The sequence below is a fragment of the Adiantum capillus-veneris genome, chromosome 24 (genome assembly GCF_014529385.1).
Source record: "Adiantum capillus-veneris isolate H3 chromosome 24, ASM1452938v2, whole genome shotgun sequence".
Taxonomy (NCBI): domain Eukaryota; kingdom Viridiplantae; phylum Streptophyta; class Polypodiopsida; order Polypodiales; family Pteridaceae; genus Adiantum; species Adiantum capillus-veneris.
The window spans coordinates 90,232,957-90,254,813 of NC_140954.1; the positions used below are offsets into that span (position 1 = coordinate 90,232,957).

Consider the following 21,857-nt stretch of genomic DNA (forward strand, 5'->3'; position numbering starts at 1 on the left):
TCAATGATGGTCAGGAGACCGATAGGGACGCCATGGAAGCATCTCCTAAAATTTAGGGAACTGCTATTTTTGACCGGAAAATGTGTTCGCGTCATTAGCTCTGGAATGACAAGGGGAACATTCTATTGCTCTGCTGCCAAGTCAACTGACGCACCAGTTGAGATATTTTTAGCAGGGAAAGCCCAAACTCGGAAACTGGGCGACGTGTCAACCTGTGAGCGATTCTGCCACTCTGGGAGGCAAAAACGAGCTGCATATCAACAAAGGGGGAGCCATTTTCAGCCTCACGTGGATTGTAGCAGGTACAGAAGCTATGGAATGCTTACCTTGCCCTCTATGCACAGTATGGTGACGGGAGTGATGCCCCGCACGCTACATACTGCTCTCTTTCTTCCCTACGTACAGTATGTTATGCCCCACTAGTGGGGTTCTCATTTGACCTATGTACAGTTATGGGGGTTTATGCGCGTTTGCCAAGGCAAGAGCCTTCTGAACAGGAACCGGATTAGCTAATTGCTAATCCCCCACAGGTACGCACAGTTCCATCACGAAAGATTGCGAGTTTGGAGAGTTTTCTCGCGTGAAAACTCGTCCAATTCACAGGGGAACTGTCCCACTGCGTGCGGGAGCCCTTGGGACACGCGTAGGCGTGTTCGCTCCGCTAAAAACGATCCGAAACAGGGAATTACAGCCTGCTGTGTTTTTCTGCAGGTTTAGGGTTTCGTACCTAAACTGCAAGGGAACATCGGGGGAGCCTCGTGAGAGCCTTGGGATGCGTGTACAGGCTTTTGGGCTCTCAGCAGTAAAAAAACAGAGAACTACAGCCCGCTGAATTTCTGTGAAACTCACCAGAAAGCTTCCAGATATCGAGGGAATCCGTCCTAGACAAGTGTTTTTGACCTACAGGGGTTTTTGCGCAGTTATGCTGTCGAAATCCGGTCGAAGACCTGCGTTTTCAGCCCTCGCCAAGTTTGGACAGCTTTGTGAAAGCTTGTGCTAAGTGGTCGGATCGTCTACCTTAATTTGAATAAAGAAATACCGAAAGGGGTGCCAGTCTTTGGGGCCTACAGGGTGTCGGTCTCGTGTGCGCAGTGACATTCTAGTCGCTGGACGCAACTGTGTTCTCTTCCCTTCTCAGTGCTCTGTGTAAAGTTAACAGGTAATTGAAATAGTACCGCCCTCTACGTTGTACGGGCCGGTTATAGTTGCAATAACCCTGGTGCCTTTTGCCTGTCAAACTTGACCTTCTGGCAAATTAGGCATTCTCGCACAAAGGCATCCACATCTCTTCTCAATGTAGGCTAGTAGAAGAATGTCTCAACCGCTTTAACTGTAGCATCGATACCACGATGCCTTGCATACGGTGGGACATGACTCTTCCATAACTTTGCATCGCAATGGCTTTGTGACACACAATCTGCCATGCATCATCATGAACCCATCTTTGAGAAGATAGTGTTCATGACGTTGTCCATCCATTAGTTGCTCGAAGACCCTTGCAAAATCTTCATCATTTGCATATTGTTTCCTCATATGATCAAGTTCATGATGATAAGGAATTGACACAGCTGAAATTTGTGGCTTCCTTGACAAGGCATCAGCCACAACGTTCTTCTTGCCTTCCACATGCACAATCTGAAAGTGGAACATGGACAAGATATTTGCCCATCGCATATGCTTTTCAGACAACTTTGCCTGTGTCAAGAAGTATCGCAAGGTCTGATGGTCCGTTTGGACAACAAAGTCTGCACCTAGCAGGTAGTGTTTCCAACTTAAGAGCGCATGAATAACGGCTGCAGTTCTTTTTCATGAACTTGCATAGTCTTTTCTGGCCCTTGCAAGATTCTACTCTCATAGGCTACTACCCTGCCATCTTGCATTAGCACTGCACCAATGCTACTACCGCAGGCGTCGCACTGGACCACAAATGACTTCCTAAGATCTGGCAACACAATGACTGGATCTGAAGTCATCTTTTCCTTTAAGAGATTAAAAGCTGAAATCTCTTTCTGTGTCCATCTAAAGGTGACTGCCTTCTTTTGAAGGGCATATAAAGGTGAAGCAATCTCAGCGAAATTTCGGATAAACCTTCTGTAATAGGAGCATAGTCCCAAGAAACTTCGGACATCATGCACCGTCTTCAAATCTAGCCATGACTTGATCGCTTCAACTTTTGCAGGATCCATTCTGACACCATCCTTTGAGACAATGTGTCCCAGAAAGTGAATCTCTTCCAAAAAAAATTCACTTTTCTTCGCATTGATGAGCAACCTATGACTGCGTAGCTCTTTGAACACATGGCCAAGTGATGCGTATGCTCCTCTTCATTCTTTGAGATGTCATCAAAGAATGTACCAACAAATTGTTGGTGTGGACGGAAAATTCTGTCCATCATCCTATTGAACGTAGGAGGAGCATTTGTGAGACCAAAGGGCATCACTAAAAATTCGTAAAGGCCAAACGTCGTTCTAAAAGCAATCTTGTGCACATCCTCTGATCTAATGCGGATCTGATGGTACCCACTCTTTAGATCTATCCTGCTAAACATAGCTGCTGCTCCTAATTTGTCCAGAATATCATCAATTCTAGGTATAGGGAACCTATTCTTGATGGTATTCTTGTTCAGTGTACGGTAGTCGATGCACATACGCCATGAGCCATCCTTTTTCTGCACCAACAACACTGGAGAACAGAATGGGGATGAACTAGGCTGAATCAGCCCCTTTTCTAACAGCTCTTGTACTTGGCTCATTATATCTTTCTGTTGAGCCGCACTAACCCAGTACGGAGGCTTATTTGGTGGGCTACTGCCTGGCACCAAATCTATCGCATGGTCCTCGGGTCTCTCTGGTGGTAATTGAGACGGTAATGAATCGGAAAAACAGTCACTATACTGTTGTAAAAACATTGACCTTTCTTTATCTAGCACAGATAAATTTGATTCATCACAATCTGACACTTCACGTGCAAAAACCAAGTACGCAGAAAGATGCTTTTTCATTACAGAAGTAATAGCAGAAGCTGATACAGTGGGAATAGACTCCCCTTTAAGCTTTACATCCAGAATGTGAGTCTTTCCCCTGCACTGTACGGTGATCTTTTTGTTGTAGGTATCCATAATTCCCTGTCAGCGAAACCGCGAAACGCGTTTCAACATGCCTGAAACGCGAAACGGGTGAAATGGCCGAAACGTTTCACCTGCACGGTGAAACGACCGGAGTGAAACGCCTTTTTTTTTAAAAATCCCTTTTGAGAATTTGGGCATTAAATAATTATTTATTTATTATGTATATGCTATTTCAAGGTTAACATAGCATGTGTCTTTACTCACTGCACTGTGAACACCTATTTTGTCTATACATAACACTATATACACACAAAATTGCCGTTTTGGTCTGACGTTTCAGTGAGGCCTTAGCCTAGGGTGAAATGTTTCGGGGTGAAACGGCACGTTTCGGGGTGAAACGTTTCGGATATGAAACGATTCGCGGTTACGTTGTTCCCTGTACACAAAATAACCAAGGAATACCTAACAACACATCACATCCGTCCAATGGCATGATGTAAAATTCTTCAGCATCTACATAGGACTGGATATGTAGGCGCAACTTTCCGATGATGGGTGTCACAGCCTCTATATGGCCAGGACATGCCAAACCTGCTGAAACCGGCCCGTAGGGCGATGGGCGTTGGCTTTCACCCGAAATTCTTTACTTTAAACACACACACAAAGCACTTTGCAAAGGAGACCTGTAACGTGAATTAACACTTAATCACACACACGGCTTGGAAGCTGGAATGCTCCGAGCAGACGCCGACAACCTGTAGGCCCCAAAATTGGCGCCCCTTTCGGTATTTCTTTATACTTTGAGACGGTAAATTTACAAAGTAGAGTCCTGGGAATCCTTTACCTGTATCCAGCTAGATACCACATGATTTGGCCAAATTTCGGCAACATAACAACCCCAAAACTTGCGCAAAACCAATTGCCCTGTTGGAACTCACTTCCACTGGCATAAACCCTCTGATTCCTGCCAAAAAACAGTAAATTCAGCACGCTGTATTAACTGGTTTTTGCCCTGTTTTCAGCCCCAAACAGTCCCCTCACTGTCCTCTGCCAATAAGGCACTATTCCCAATGGTTATGGCATCCATATGGCTGAAAAACAGTCAATTTACAGCGCATACACAGCGCTGAAAACGCACCTGTATGGTGAGGTTATGACCCTCACCGGTGCCTGCTTTGGAGTAGCAGTTAGCTACCCCTGTTCCTGCTCAAGGAGGCTCTTGCCTCAACACAAAAGCATGAAACCACACAGCTGTACATCAGTCAAATGAAGAGCCCTCTTGTGGGGCATCACATAACTGCACATAGGGGAGAGAGAGCAGTGTGTATTGTGCAGGGCATCACTCCTAGCACCACATTGTACATGAGAGGGAAAGGAAGCACTCCATAGCTCTTAACCTGTGAGACAAGCTCTCAATGAAGCATCCCCCCAGCATAAATCGAGCGCCCTCTCTTCTGCCCTTGACCTGTAATGCATCTGTGAACAAATAGATGCAAAAAGGAGAAGATTTCCATGGTTGCCAAAACCTGCGTATCGCTGAAAACGCAACAAAACAACCCTGTAAACACACATCTGATGCCTTCCAATGTTGAAAATGAGCTCCTTGGACCTAGGCAAAATCATGGGAAGCTCAAAAATGGAGAGAAATGGCTGAAAATCAAAGTTAACAACCTCCAAAACTGCTCCCAAAAGTCAGTTACGGGTTCTGTTCTCCCAGACTTGGTAAATTGACCAAAAAGTGCCACTTGGCACTCATACATGCAAAATCCCCGCATTGGGCTTCCTGCTTAAAAATCTCTCAACTGGTGCATCAGTTGACTTTGCAGCAAAGTAATAAAATGTTTTCTTGGTCATACCGAAGGTAATGACACGAACACATTTCACAGCCCAAAATAGCAGTTCCCTAAATTTTAGGAGATGCTTCCGTTGGGCTCCCGCTGGTCTTCTGACCATCTATCCTCATTGGGACCGCATCCAAAAGTGCAATGTGGCCCAACTGTCGGATACTTTTTGTTGGTAGTACCACCTTGACTTTACGCCTTAATTGAGTTCACTTCCTAGTATCCACCAACTTGCTAAGTGCGACACGGGGACCTACATGATCTTGCTCTGAGCCTAGACATCCTCTTACTTTACGAATTCCAGTGCCGACCAACTTCTCGTCTGCGGGTGAAACTACCGTTCACATTGGCCATACAATGTCCGACCATTTGCAACTTCAAAAAGAGGGTCTCGAAAATTAAACAAAAATCATTAGAAAGAAACCAACAACTAAGGTTAGAAGTTGCCACGTCCTCGTGACATACCCCCCTCTTGAAATCGCAAACGTCCTCGATTGCATACCATAAATACATGCCACTGATGATTTTGTGTTGTTAGCACTCTTTTATCATCGCATGTATCCGCAAGAAAGACTGTCAAAACATGTGTACAAATGACTTAATGAGGCCTTCATACTTTTGTCAAATTGTACACTGCTGTTGCACTGAATCCATGAGTACATTTGATATGCTAGCTCTATCATTACCCCTCCTTTGCAAACATTGGGTTGGGGCATACGTAGGCTGTAACCCAAAGGCCTCAAGGTAAAGCTACAATACATTTGGTGACTCTGACAGTTCATGCTCTTCCATCCACTTTGCATCCATAGGCGGATAGGTCTTGAACTTCACCACATAGCATCTTGCAACCTGTCCCTTAACTTTAACGTGTTGCAAAAGGCTCTGTTTCTGCAAACGAGCATAATTCCACAACACTGACGTACCACCCACAACCAAGCAAGCTCAAATTTCAAGATGATTTACCAATGCGTCATAGAATCCAAGCAATCGCCTCAGAGAATCGGTAAGCAGCGTGTCACCTGGCAGACCCACATCACTTCCGCAGGAGATCTAGTGGCCAATCTACCACCGTGAGACCTCTCCCTATCTCATCTTGGTTCATACTTGCAAACCCAAAAAACGCAGCAAAAAATCAACCCTAATTTGACCACTTTTTAGCAAGGTGTACATGCGGAATTTCATGTCTGTCCTGTGAAGAGGAAACCTCTTCCATAAAGCCCTTCACTTTGTCGGCCATAGTGTAATCCCGCGTTCCTGTACTCTGTGTCTTTACCCAAAACAATCCAGGCTCACTCTTTAAGGAAAAAGTGATTGATATCCCGGCGAGGGAACCATGAAACCGGCCCGTAGGGCAGTAGGCGTTGGCTTTCACCCGAAATTCTTTACTTTAAACACACACACAGAGCACTTTGCAAAGGAGACCTGTAACGTGAATTAACACTTAATCACACACAGCTCGGAAGCTGGAATGCTCCGAGCAGACGCTGACAACCTGTAGGCCCCAAAATTGGCGCCCCTTTCGGTATTTCTTTATACTTTGAGACGGTAAATTTACAAAGTAGAGTCCTGGGAATCCTTTACTTGTATCCAGCTAGATACCACATGATTTGGCCAAATTTCGGCAGCATAACAACCCCAAAACTTGCGCGAAACCAATTCCCCTATTGGAACTCACTTCCATTGGCATAAACCCTCTGATTCCTGCCAAAAAAACAGTAAATTCAGCACGCTGTATTTACTGGTTTTTGCCCTGTTTTCAGCCCCAAACAGTCCCCTCACTGTCCTTTGCCAATGGGGCACTATTCCCAATGGTTTCGGCATCCATATGGCTGAAAAACAATCAATTTACAGCGCATACACAGCGCTGAAAATGCACCTGTATGGTGAGGTTATGACCCTCACCGGTGCCTGCTTTGGAGTAGCAGTTAGCTACCCCTGTTCCTGCTCAAGGAGGCTCTTGCCTCAGCACAAAAGCATGAAACCACACAGCTGTACAACAATCAAATGAAGAGCCCTCTTGTGGGGCATCACATAACTGCACGTAGGGGAGAGAAAGAGCAGTGTGTATTGTTCAGGGCATCACTCCTAGCACCACACTGTACATGAGAGGGAAAGGAAGAACTCCATAGCTCTTAACCTGTGACAGGCTCTCAATGAAGCATCCCCCCAACATAAATCGAGCGCCCTCTCTTCTGTCCTTGACCTGTAATGCATCTGTGAACAAATAGATGCAAAAAGGAGAAGATTTCCATGGTTGCCAAAACCTGCGTATCCTTGGGCACAGGTTGTGGAGACTGCATTTTCTCCATCAAGTGAACAGGTGTTTCCATTGACTGTGCAATATGAATCACCTGTGCTCGAGCCTTAACAGGCTTTTGAATATGATCCAGTGACCCAACTTGCTGAGACGGAAGAGAAGGTTGCACAAAGGCTAAAAACCTCGGGTTCTGCATTACTTGTGTGAACATAGCCACAGCAGTAGCCAACTGGGTCCTGAATATATCATCATCCGTCTTTGGTGGTCTTGAAGACTCACCCACTTCATGTGTCTGTTGACCCTGTGAAGAGGAAACTTCTTCAGTCACATCATTTGGTCTGTCAGCCATAATTGCAATTCCCTGTGTCTGGTCTATGATCCCCTGTGTCTTCAAGCCCAAACTGACCAAAGCTCACTTCTATGGGAAAAAGTGATTTAATATCGACGATGGAACCATGAAACCGGCCTGTTAACTTCAAAAAGGACGGTAGACTTTAGACTTAAACCTTATTTGCTTTCACCCATTTAATTTGTCGCCCACTGTACCTGTACTTTCAAGACACAACAAAGGGGAAAGGGACACAAGCTGCTAGATTGCACCTGTATGAGAAGACCGACACTAGACTGGGCCCTAACTTAGGCGCCCCTTTCGATATTTCTTTATTGTTTAAAAGAGGGAATAAACGATGTGGTTTCCTACAAGCTTGGCTGAATTTCAACTGTTCTGGCCCGATTTCGGCAACATAACTGTACTAGGACCCTTCACAGCAAGTATTCCCACGCATTGACTGACTCTCCCGACGCATACGGGCACTTTGCACAACCTGGAGAGAATCTGCAGCACGCTGAATTCTCTGTTTTCAGCCCCGAAAATGCGCTAGATCACCTGTACAGCGGTCCCCTCGCGTCCCCGAACCTCTTGGGGGTATTAGGGTCCGTTTAGGGCCAAAATCCTAAACCTGCAAAAATACACAGCAGGCTGTAATTCACTGTTTCGGGCTCCGTTTTACGTGCCGGTCGCATTTGTAGCAAGCCCTCGAGCTCCCGCACCTGTAGGGCTACTTGCCCTTTGAATCGGACGAGATTTCTGACGTGAAACCTCTCCGAATTCACATGTACCTGCGGGGGATTAGCCGCTAGCTAATCGAGTACCTGTGCAAGAGGCTCTTGCCTCGACAATCGCGCATGAACCCACATAACTGTACATTGGTCAAATGAAAAGCCGACTAGTGGGACATAACATACTGCCATAGGGGAGAGAGAGAGCAGTGCGTAGCGTGCAGGGCATCACTCCTAGCACCGCACTATACATAAGAGGGAAAGGAAGCACTCCATTGAAGCTCTTAACCTGTGAATGACAGAAGCTGCAAATGAGCCCTCCTCCCTTCAAATTCAGTGCCACTTCTTCCTTGAGGAGGCAAGTACACAAAAATGTGCCACTTGGCGCATTTACAAGCATTTTCCCGTTTCGGGTTCATCGCTTAAAAAAATCCTGACCCAGTTGACTTCACGGCAGAGTAATAAAATGTTCCCCTTGTCATTCCGGAGGTAATGATGCGAATACATTTTCAGGTCCCAAAATAGCAGTTCCCTAAATTTTAGGAGATGCTGCCATTGTATCTTTCTAGGTCATCCGACCCTCTTTGTACACTGCACCGCCACATCAAAAACTGAAATGTAGCCTATGTAGCAAAGGATTCCACTTTGGCTAGTCAATGACCCCACTTTGGCTAACCATAGTCCTTGTCCAACCTTAGTGCTCTCTTGCCTTCAGGCCTAGACTCCCTCTTGACAGTTCCACACTAGCTATGCAATACGGGCAGTTAGATTTCTCGAGGGGTGCTTCCAAAAAGTGAAAATAAATAAATAATAAGAAATAAATCAACAAAAAGGATAGATAGTAGTCACACGCTGGTGACAGTAGGTGTGCACACGGTCCTTCGTGCAACCAAGCCGGCTCTGATACCATGAAACGAACGAGGAGATATGATCTCCCGGCTACACAGACCGCCTACACATACGCGTCGGACGAACCACCCGACCATAGCCACCATCCGACAGCTTACCCGTGCTGGGCCAGCGTCCGAGGACGTAGGCATGCACCTGTAAGACCGAGCGTCCCATACCACCTGGCCTCACCTCCTCGAGGTGACCTCGTGCACTCCTAGCCTCACGGACTAACCACTGGCACTCTGTCAGTGGGGTCGATAACCATAAATGAGGCCTTGGCCTCCCTTTTATAATAATGGCCGGCCATACTGGCAGTGTTCACACTACGTCCGCCCGGACACTGGACGCCCATCCCGACGGCATCTGACTAGATCCCCCTCTTGTGAGCGGGACATAACAACAAGGCTACTTTACTTCACTTGAGAGAGTTGAACACAATGAAAGAGAGACGCGCGCGCGCGCGCGCACACACACACACACACACACAGAGAAAAGAGAGACCACACCGCTTCCAACCACCCTTGCTCTATTGCTAGAAGAAGTACTTGCTTTAGATTATGTACACAATGTTGGTACAATGGCTAAATGATGGATACTAAGTACTTCATGTTGAGGCTTATCTAATACAAAAACGTTAGGGCTGAATACTGATGCAAAAAAGCTAAGGATGGATACTGACACAAAACGCTGATGATGCTAGGGTATTGGCGATGAAAACGTTAGGTGCTATGGGTGTTGAATACCCTTGCATGTATTGAGTTTTGATATCCTAGAAATTGAATGCCAAAATGACTCTTTATAGGTTTTTAGTCATTTGCCCTACCTACTTTTTTATAAATGTCATGCCAAAGTCACTTATTAAAATGACTTAAGTGGTTGTTCAAATGTCTATATGCTTAAGTGATTGTATTGTGCAAGTGAGGATATGCAACTATGACTTGCCTAATCATGCACATCCTTCTAGAGGCTCACAAAGTGCCAAGCTAGATCCCTAACTAAGACTGACGCAATAGCTTATCCACATGGCTCAAAGTGCGATGTGCAGTGACATCCCTTGTTAAAGGTGAGACACGACTGCTAAACTTCTTATGTAAGCTTTTTGTACTTCTGATCTTGAATGCTTTTGATGCTTGTGGATGCATAACCGATGAAAACTCCTCCAAACCAGTGGGTACTATGGAGCTATGATGTAAACATCAACCATAGGAGTTACTAGGGAGCTTTTACTACTCTCGCTGAATATCAGCCTTGATGTTGACTCTGCGTTGCAAGTAAGTACAATTACTCGAGTAGTCCTGTATTGCGGGTGAAGCTCGAAGGTAAGGGTGCTTGAAGGTAATTTCAATGGTTTAAAGTGGATGCGCGCTACATGCGAATGCGAATGCAAAAGAGAGTAATGGGATCCATTCTCCAACTCCTTTCATATCCATATGCGAGGCAAGCAGATCTTGGTACTCAAGATCTAGAACTTCGTGTATCCGATGGTTATCTTTGTTCATGATGAAGAGGTTATGCCTTAAGGGTATCCAAGACATAGCAATGAGGCTGGGAGCATGCCCGATGCATGATGGACTAAGGGTGGAAGTGGCTATTAAATCCGGGGCAAGGACACCTTGAGTTCGCAAATGCCGAAGCATGTCGGAGCTTTGATACCAATGTCAAGTGCAACGGAAGGGTTCTAAGGGCAGCACGGGTGACATATGAGAGGACCAGACATCTAGTAAAGACAGTCAAGTAGAGCACTTGCAATTCTATAAATCTCAAGCAGCCGCCGTAGTCGGAAGTACGGTGGTTGCTTAAGGTGGGGAGCAATTCGTCTCAGTGCAAAATCTCTCTCTCTCTCTCTCTCTCTCTCTCTCTCTCTCATCACAAGGGGCACATGAACACTCTCATCATCCTGAAGCAAATCGCTTCGGTAACAATTCCCTTTTCATTTTTGCTGTGAGACAAAATTAGTCTACAACAATGAACATTACTCTGCATGGTTGCTTCAACACTCACTACTTGATCCAAACCCCTTTTCACATCAAGTTATTTCAAATACTCTACAATGGAAAAAGATAAAAATAGGCATGCAAACACTACGTCAAAAAGAGCTGATAACAGCTATCCATTTGCAAGTAAGTGGAACAATTCTGACACAAAGCCCACACCACTACTGACGAGCAAGGAAGGACAAAGAGGCAGCAGCTGTGCACCTTTTTCTTGCGCATTGGCGAACACTAAATCAAAAGAGGTGAGAAGCAATGAGACCAAGTCTGACCATCGTCCTTCCTGCATCAGATTATCTGCTTCCACGCAGATGCGAGCTACTTGGGCCTCTGCGATCTGCGCAAATAAAGGAGGAGAAATTCAGAGAGTTTCCTTACTGTAAAAGACAAACCTAAAGATATTGGGATCAGGGCTTATAGCAGGGTACATCAGGTCCGGCTTGAGCCCAAGCCATCTCTCCAGTGAAGCGAGCGACCGCGAGAGTGGGATCCTCATCAGATGTAGGAACGACGATCGACATTTTCACGCTGCAGCACCTCCGCCGTTCTCCTAGCTTCTGGGGTTTAGGAGGAGAGCGTTTTCCCAGCGAAAAGAGCTTGGTAAAGTGGTGAACCCTTGAAATCAATTGTGGACCGTTGGATACAGCTAGTGGATTTCTGCCACATGGCAAAGCTTTTTTTTAAGAGAATTACCCACAACTTTGAAATCACAACCCACACACCCAACCCCCCAAGGTGGAGGCAGCCAGACTCTTAAAGTGAGTCTTCGAGGTAGGATAAGGTTGGCCAAACCACACGAGGAACGCCCCTTATAAGGGCTAGACCATGTCTTCAAGCTAGAAGGGGTGTTGAATCCACCACCTTTGAACTCATAGGCTATTACTCTTCCAATCGAGCTAGCACTCATTGACACATGGCAAAGTTATTGGTTACACCTCAATGACGAAGCGCCTACGATTGAGCAAACTCCTGTTTTCACCTGGGAATCGACGCAGATCCTAGTAAGGATTCTAGAGAAGATTGTATGGAAAGGACGCATGCATCAGTAGAAGAAAAACAAGTGGTTGGAGGTCGGCATGCAAACTATCTGAAAATCAGTGTGAGAAAGAGAGAGAGAGAGAGAGAGAGAGAGAGAGAGAGAGAGAGAGAGAGAGAGAGAGAGAGAGGCCCTAAGAGCAGGAGGTGACAATACCATGCATGTAGGACTACCCTGTGAGTAAGAGGTAACGAGGCCTTAGTTAGAGGTGGGTTGTGCTACAGTGGCAATCTGCAAACCAAAGGGTACTAACAACCGGTATGGGTGGAGGTTGTGGGCGGCAAGGAGTGGACAATCCAAGGTTGCAAGGTGAGGAGGGGAGGTATGACGGTGAGGAAGGGGAGGTTGGAGGCAGTGAAGGCAGCGAGCAGCAAGGCGATGACTCGCGAGGGGAGGGACTGGAGGGAATCTGAGAAATGAATTAGTCCATCTAATAGATTTTTATTTTAGGTGAGCCAATAGAGTGTTCATCTTGAGAAGTAGTGAGTATGTTTACACATTTTGAAAAAGGATTAGTAGGGTGAATCACAAAAGATGCGCATTTTGTGCAGATTGCCAATGTCGGAGCGTGGCCTGGGCAGGTGGCGAGTACGAGGAGCACCGTGTATAAGGCAAGAAAGGGAGGCGAGTTCAGACACGCGACAGTTGAGCAATGCATAGGCATGAAAACGAGCATGTGCAAATAGGGGCATGTCCAGAGTAGAGGAGAATAGACACAGTTCTTTTTTTCTATATTGAGCAGGTGATAATTCCATGAGCGACAATAGCCTGATTTGATGGTTAGCGCATGCATATCTATTTCGGATCTGGCCATCAGAGATTAAATCCAATCAAATCATGGTGACATTTGCTTGATTTGAGGTGATTGATTTGGGGAATCTACCCAAAAAAGGTTGGAAATAGGAGGAATCTTGATAATGATTGAATAAAATAGGAGTCTCCCCCCCCCCCCCCCCCCCCCCCCCCCCCGCCTAGGTTGATTATTCAAAAATGTTGAGAATTCAATAATATTCCCTCGAAGGATTTGGAAGCTACAAGTAGGAGACCGTCTCCCACCCCCCCCCCCCTCCTGCCTGGGTTGATTATTCAAAAATGTTGAAGAATTCAAGAATATTTCGTTGGTATGCTTTTTCTATGGCATAATTTGTAGAAACGTTATTTCTAGAGCAGTTTTTAGACATTCTTTTCAATGATGTGTTTAATTTTAGAGGAGAAAAGGCGAGCTTCATACTCTACACAGATTGCAGCAGATTAGCAAGTAAGATCTCTCTCTCTCTCTCTCTCTCTCTCTCTCTCTCTCTCTCTCTCTCTCTCTCTGCACATGATGCGCTCTCATGAGGGTGTGCTTGTTAGACATGTGAGCCCCACCCCTTGCAAGAGCCATGAGGAGAGGGGAGACATGGTGAGGCAAGTGCAGTCTTGAGGGGATGGAGGCATGGGCAGAGGTAGCTAGTAGGAGGGCAAGGCAAAGTGCAAGGGGAAGGGGGGGGGGGGGGGGGGGGGGGAGTTGTTTTCTCAGAGCAAGGTTTTGAGTGTAGCAAGGAATCAAGATATCCACTAGGAATTATAATTTTTTTTAAAATCCTACCAGTAGTAGTACAATAGGTCTTGACAATTAGGTGTATAATTGAATATTTACCATGTTTTTCTAAGAGCCTTTTAGTGAATACTAGAACTTGAGCTATCCACGTCAACTAGAGAGATGAGAGAGTTTTTGTGAATGCTCTAATATTTGCAGCTGAAATGCAAGACAAATAAAGCCAAAGTGAATGCAACAATTGGCACGATGGTAGAAGTTGCATAAGAGATGATGATGGTGCTCGCTGTAGACATGATTGACATGATGATTAAGATTGTGATAGAAATGATTGACATGATAGAAGGTATGAAAAGAAGAGACCATGGTTGAGAGGATCGCGGTAGAAATGATTGACATGAGAGAATGTATGAGAGACGAAGCGACCATGACAAAGAGGATGAATATAGAAAGGATCGTAGCCACAAGGATGGTGATCAAAGGACTCGTATAGAGCATGATGATCGCAGGGATAGATACAATAGATATGTTGGTAGTGATGATGATGATGAACGTAGAGACCAGAATAGGCGAAGAGATGATGCTAGAGATCGCAGTAGACATGATCAACGTGACGATGCAGATGGCACAAGACATGATCAACATGAAAGAAGGTATGAAAGACAAAGAGAGCGTCATTGAGAGGATTGTCTTATACTCTCTCATGGAGCCTTAAGTGTGGGCAATGGTAGTAGTGAACATGGTTGCTTGCCTCTATCATATTTCACTTTTTGGCACATCGTTCATTGTGAAACATAACTTGAAGTATGTAAGTATAGCAAATGAGTTCACCAAAAGGGGTATTTTATATTTCAAAGAGTTACAGAATTACACGTACAAGAGGGGCTTAAAAATGGAAAAGTGACAAAAAGTTACAGGTTTAGGAAGGAAGGGGAGTCTTTTAAGTCATGGTGAAGCGTATGTGTAGAGGGCTTTATAAATGCCTCTTGAACTCATGTGCTATATGTATTTTTGAAACATGGACCCCTTGGGCAACATAATCATGAATATCCTTTTTTATCGATGTCTCTATAGCATGAGTGATAGCTGCTATTTTATGATGTTCTACATAAGGAGGAGCGTCTTATTCTTGCATTACTTTTTCATGTATAGATGGTGTAGTGTATAGTCTATTGCAATAGGGAATAAATTCATCTCTTTAGTGTAAATGGATCTTATGTTCTTCCATTGATCAATGAAGGCATAACATCATCATAAGTTGAATCTATAGCATATTGATTTATCATTGTGCTAAGATCATTGCGATATGCAATAGATACAATACTAGCTTTAGGTCTACAAGAAAGTGCATCTGCTACTTGACAATGCTTGCCAAGAATGTGAGAAATATAAAAACAAATTGCAAAAGAAAATTTGCTCACCTTATTTGTTTGTTAGATAGCTTCGTTTGAGTCATGGACTAGATAATTTGATGGTTTGTGTGAATAATAAATGGGTTACCCAAAAGATAATGCTTCCGTGAGTTAAGAGTATGCATTACCGAGAGAAGTTCTTTTTCATATATGCCAAGAATATGCTCATTCTAATGAGGCCGGTGACCTTTATGGGCTATAGCATGACCCTCTTCTAGTAGGATGACACATAAACTCACAATGGATCTCAAAGGACTTGGAGAGATCAAGGAGTATCAACATGGGTTAAGTGATAAGATTTAGCTTAAGAGTATTAAAAGCTTCTTGTCTGTCTGTGTCCATTGGTATTTAACCTTTCTCTTGGTTAAATCATGTAATGGCCCTGATAGTGCCAAAAGCTTCTCTATAAATCTCCTACAATAGGAGCACACACCTAAGAAACTCTGGAACTCATGGAGGTCTTTGAAATAGGTCATTCCTCTATGACCTTAAGTTTTTGTGAATCTATCCATTTACCATCTTTGGGAACGATATGATCCAAATACTACATCTCTTGCACAAAAATTCATTTATCTTCTCAAAAAATTGCTCTTAAGTGATCTTTACAATCATCGAGTTTTGAAAAGATTATGATGTCATAAAAGAAGACATGTGTCAGCTCGATGCTTACAAAATAGCCTATTGATCATCGAGTTAAACGTAGTCGTGTAATAGTGGGACCGACAAGGCATCACTGTATATTCATATAAACCAAAAGTGGTTCTAAATGCGGTCTTATGAATGTCTTTCTGCACTATTCACACTTGGTGATAACTGCATTTAAGGTCAATGCTACTGTAGTAGAAAGAGCCTTGATGTTTGTCAAACAAACCTTCAATCCTTGGGATTGGAAAACAATTCTTCACAGCAATTTTATGTAGTGCATAATAATCCACATACATTTGGTATGAACCATCCTTTTTCTGCACTAAAAGATTCTGCGGGCAAAAAGGGGATGAGCTTGGTCAAATCATTTCCTTCTCTAATAAGTCATTGACCCATTATCTCTTCTTATTGTGCATAAGGGACATGATAAGGGGTTTGCTAGGGGGAGAACTCCCAGTAAAAAATTCAATTTTGTGGTGTGCTTCACCTTTAGAAGGAGGTAGTTCCCTTAGAATAGTGTCTAGTGAAGTCAATTGGTGGTGTCCTCCAAGCTTGGTGTAGGGTCCTTCTCCATAAGCACTATGACGATTTGTCCAAAGATCTTGTCCTGCCAAGGGTAGGACCGGGCAGGGCCAAGGGCCAGGACGGACTTGCAGTCAAGGGGGTCTCTATGTTTAGCAGGCCAAGGTCCTATATAGAGCATGGCTAGGTGGAGATTAGCATGTTGCAGTCCCCTCGGCCTTTCACTGGTATCAGAGCTAGGGAGAGGAGAGCTATGGAGGAAGGCTTGTCGCATGTCTTCTCTCTCTCTCTCTCTCTCTCTCTCTCTCTCTCTCTCTCTCTATCCTTCTAGAGGATATGAGACTCTTCATCCATGGTGTTATCCTAGGGTTTGCTTTCACCCTTTGCAATCATTGACTACGAAAAAATATCTCACCTATTTGGAATATATCTTGCTCTCATAGAGCTTCCAACCACAACATTTGTGGATTAGGAGGGAAAGGCCTCTCTCTCTCTCTATCTCTCTCTCTCTCTCTCTCTCTCTCTCTCTCTCTCTCTCTCTCTCTCTCTCTCTCTCTCTCTCTCTCTCTCTCTACATCCTGTTAGAGTCTATCAGACTTTCTATCCTGAATTATCATTCTGTTTCTCTCAGGTTGCTTTCAACCTTGATTAAATATCTCTTTCTCTCTCTCTTGCTCTTTCTCCCTCTCTCTGTATCTGGTTATCCCTCTAGAAATAATCGGACTCTGTAGCTAGTATTGCCATAGTGTATCACTTGGATATACTTTGACCCTTGGCAATCATGGAGTTGCTTGGTTTTCCAACTATACATAATACATTGTGCTCTCCTTGGGGATAGAAACTGCTATCTACTAGTTACCCCATTAAATGGGTCTTTTGCATGAACTACCGCTTAGTTAAAATGACCTTGGAATAGATTTTTTTCATTATGGGTTTTTTGATTTAACCTTTGATAGTGGATCTGGTCGACGTGTATACTTGATTTCTCTGACGATCTGAACGTGGGTGAGTTTACTGTCTTTTTCTCCCATTTTTGACGCGCTCTATTTGGGGAGGATGGTAGCCTGGATGCCGCGCGATGCTTGAGGAAGTCGGTGGCGAGTTAAAGCCTCTCTACTGCTGCGTGAGCTTCTCCCGAATATAGGTCTACTGAGCCGATCCAAAGTGGTTGCGTAGCCCTATAAGGTGAGCCACATGCTCATTTAGTTTTCATTCTGCAAGAAAGTGTGTGTGTGTGTGTGTGTGTGTGTGTGTGTGTGTGTGTGTGTGTGTGTCCTCTCATTGTGTGCATAACCCTTCACTAAATACATTCTTCAAGCAACACCTGAGGCTCCGAAGCATGGCCCCCAACAGGAAATCCGTGGTGGATTTTACTGAGGTTAAAACAAGGTTTTTTGATGCAAAAATATTATAATGTTTTTTTGTGCTCTCCCAAATGGAGGATGTCTGGTTTGAATTTAACATCTTTAACTATGGGCATTGGTTAAATGAACACATAAACTTTCAAACAGATTGAAGGGAATTTATTAAGCACTTATAGTTGGGAATTGAGGCAGAGTTGCTCACTGGTTTTTCTTATGAAGGTTTGAGTTGCATAAACTCGTAGGGTTGGGATTGAATTTGCCAGCTATTGGCTAATGTTTTGACCTCATACTGCTGCTCTTGGAAATTCTGTTCGGATTGAGTTGTTATTTCATGAAGTTGTTTTAATGGGGTTAGATGAGCCAACTAAGCTGGCACCGATTACAGTTTGCACAACCTATTAGCTACTGCTGTATACAGGCCGATTGTAAGGGATTTTTTCCGGATCTCGGGTCGTATTATGATGTACTATCTGCTAGCATGGATACTTTGAATACTGGGAACTGTTTTGAGGATGGTTCTGGGTGGTTTTGGACAGTCAATGTCGTAGGTATTGATGACATAAGGGTTGGTATGACCGGCTAAAGCTGCTCTTACTGCTCCTATTTGGGTAGATCTAGTTAAGGCTTGGCTTAGCTTGACTTTGGGAAATGACGGTGTAAAATCTTGCCAATGCTCTTCTGGTATGAGTCTTCTTAGCAATCTAATGATTGATGTGCTAGCTGGTCTTCATGGGCAGCTAGCTTGCATGGTATAAACATTTTTTTGCCTTTATCTTTATGGGTTTGTCTCCCCCTCTTTGCTAAGATGAGTAGAACGTGGTACTAATAGAATGTAATGGCTGGGAATTGAAACTGTAAGTAGGTTGCATAAAGCATCATATGGTTGAACCTTGTTTTGCTGGTTAATCCATGGATCTCTCACTAATGATTCTACTGGTTCTGTTCTCTATGGATTAGTACTGGTCATAAAGTATCTATTGAGCATAAGCATTAAGAATTGTTGAGAAATGTTCTCTTATTGCTGCTTCTGGCTTTCGTCTGAGAATTTGAGGCATATGATTGGGCTGGTTACGATTAGACATGCCGACCGATTCATTACCGGTTATTGGTATTGGGATGCACGACCTTATGGAGGGGAATGATAACTCCTTTTCTGGTTTCTGATGAAGTTAGGAGAAAAGACCAGCTTATTTGCATATTTTTTTACTGGCTTGAAAATTGCCTAATTATATCCTATTGCATGCAATGATGGGCTCGAATTACGGTTCAAAATTTAACACACCTAGCTAATTAAAAGTAATTTTGCATATACTTTGGATAGGTTTCCTGTCTATACCGGTTGACTAGCCGATCTTGTTGCATTATCCCACCTGGTTTTTACAGGTACTTGAGAAGGTATGGTCTTTCACTGATTGGTTTTGGGAAAAAGAATGTGGTGACATGAATGTACATAGGTAAAATTGGATTTGCCGATTAAATTCATTGACAAATGCAAATTTTATCTCTCATTAATGGTATTCTGATATTGTTCCTATTGGAATGGTACTGGTCTTCGACTTGGATAGATAATCTTGCTAGTACGGGACTTCTACAGTACTGCTACTGGTTCTCTCTTTTTTCGTGTACAGAATATGGTAAGAAAACTGTAGGGATAGTGTGGCTTATGAGAGCAGATTTTTATTTCAAAATTGCATCTCACTTGAGAATACCCATCACTTACCCTAATCATAGTTGGCTTTCGATCTGTTTGTCGGGCAGTAGATACGGGATATTGGTTGATTTTTTGTATAGGATTGTACAAATTGTTGCTTAGGATACTAATAACAAACACTTTTTGTTTTGGTTTTGACTACATTTGGCTGCACGTAGGGCTGATATGCAGTAATCGGCCTTGATTTTATGGACCTAGTATCCAGCTAATTCGGTGGAATTGACACAACAATAGGCTGTTGTTGTTTCTTTCTACTCTAAGGTGTACAGGAACGTTATAGACCATATATACATTAGGATTCACCTCTTCTCTATGTAAATATACCGTTGGAGTACTTCTGGTTGGTATATACCGCCTGTATATATCAAAGACTTCTTGATTTGGGCTATAGGGGCTCGTAATCAACCACGGTTTGGTTTTAGACTTTTGTTAAGCTGTTGGGTTTTGCTTTGGTGCATCTAACTTCGGAGTATGCTAATGGTTGGTGTGTTGCAGATTTGTTGGCTTTATTGACTCACACTATTGATGGGAAAATGCATCTATTGTCTTGGTCTTTTGAGAGATTCTCTGAAGGGCTGCGCTTTATTGGGGGATTACGGTTTACTGTTTTTTGGCATGTAGTAATGTATCATCTGGTTCGAGCCCTGTCGATCCCGGGATACGATTGCCTGATACTAAAACTTGACTGATACAATTCTAAAAATTGATAAATTGTTGAACGATTGCTGATCTAAGGAAGATTTTGACTTCAAAATTTGCATTAAACTTACTTTTTTTGAAAAGCTTTAACCTTATTTAGATAATGGTAAGGAACAATTGGAAAAACCTTTTTCATACTTCATTTTACACTTCAAATTAATAGAGGGATGCACAATGCAAAAGAGTTGACCTAACACTTTGATAATCTTGTTTTTTTTGCATTATGGAAACTGTTACACATCACTTATATCTAAACAACATGGCTTTCTTCTTAGGCTAGTACCAGGGTGACATGGATGACAACTAGGTCACCCCAATTACCTGTTATGCGGTCTGAAAACTAACGAATAGTTTGTTTTCTTACTTTGGATGCAGGTAAGGGTGTCCTTTCCTTGGCTGCTATTTGAGAGGATGAAATGTTGTACACTTATACTATAACATTAATCAGGACCTTCTTTCCCTAATATGGCCTAATACTGAGATGTATTTTTTTGAATATTCAGTTGAAAGGAATACATGATTTTGTACTATGGACTGTAGACATTGGTCTTTGTAGTTTGTCTCATGTGTTATGTATATTGTAAATAGATTAAACTCTCTCTCTCTCTCTCTCTCTCTCTCTCTCTCTCTCTCTCTCTCTCTCTCTCTCTCTCTCTCTCTCTCTCTCTCTAGGCTTGGAACTCCTGGAAGCCGTGGGCATGGCCCCTTGAAGACACGAAGCCGACGAGGATGAAGTCGAGGCCGGCACAGGGTTGTGGGAGTGGCTATTTGCATGGAGTAGGAGCCTCGACATGCCAAGCAACACGAGCAGCACCCTTACAATCATGAGGCGGTCAAAGGCGACCTACACGAAAGCGGAAAATCCCTCTCTCTCTCTCTCTCTCTCTCTCTCTCTCTCTCTCTCTCTCTCTCTCTCTCTCTCTCTCTCTCTGGTTTCATCATGGCCCAAGCGATAAAAAACGCTTATGCATCGTCTTCATTCAACTAACAGGCAAGCCTCTTCGGCCTCTTTTCCCTCAGCGCTGCTCTGATGCAGTTCATCACCATTGCGTCCTTCCTTTATTTCACATTTTGAAACACAAAGGGCGCCCTAAATTGGGCACCCTCCCCAAACAAGGGCCGTAGCCTACAACTGAACACATGAGTACAAATTTGCACATCCTAGAGCTTTGGCAAGGCAAGACAAAAGCAGCAAGGCTTGCAGCAATTCAGAGAATCGAGATTTTTTATTATTCAAGACATGCAGAAATTAAAAAAATTCTACACACGGCATGCCAATGGTCGGCAAATCGTGAAAGCCCTCAACTCCTACGGACTCTGGCCAAGGCATGGTGGAGATTGTGGTGACAATCCAGACGCCTCTACAAGTTATATTTATGAGGCTTCCAAGGGCTTTTGCCTGGCGTCCTTGCATGGATACGTCTTCCTTCATGCAACCACAAATTATAAGATCAACAAGGTGCCGAAAGCCAAAGCCAAGGTACCATGGGGCAAGCACAGATGACAACAAATTGCGATAAAAGGTGTTGGTTTGGGGCCATAAGGTTGGTCACAACACATAGGCTATGCTTGCTTTTGGCGCATGCACAAGCATTGACTACCAAAGGACAAAAGGACAACCTTAGTTGGTCAACAAGGTTACAGGAGCAAGGCTCTATCCAAAGACGCTCATGAGCACGGTTTGTGTAACCCAACTCTCATATTGACGTTTTCACAAGCTTTCAATTCAACTGCAAATCGGACAAGGCCCTCGACAACAAGAAGTAGAGCAGCTATTGAACCGAGCAACGATATCTGGCAAAATATTTCTTGATTTTCTTCTTGC

The 21,857-nt window shown here is 43.8% G+C and overlaps 1 protein-coding gene across 1 annotated transcript in view; it reads right to left on the reverse strand.

The window, feature by feature from the left end:
* LOC147426741 (uncharacterized) overlaps positions 1-11,694 on the reverse strand; it is a 50,121-nt gene extending 38,427 nt beyond the window's left edge. Inside the window, exons 1-2 of the mRNA XM_086497976.1 lie at positions 11,535-11,694; positions 11,314-11,443 (exon numbers count right to left, since the gene is read on the reverse strand). Of these exons, the coding sequence (XP_086354102.1) occupies positions 11,314-11,443; positions 11,535-11,627 (223 nt within the window). The 5' untranslated portion in view covers positions 11,628-11,694. The remainder of the gene's footprint in view (positions 1-11,313; positions 11,444-11,534) is intronic.
* Positions 11,695-21,857: the final 10,163 nt, after the last annotated feature.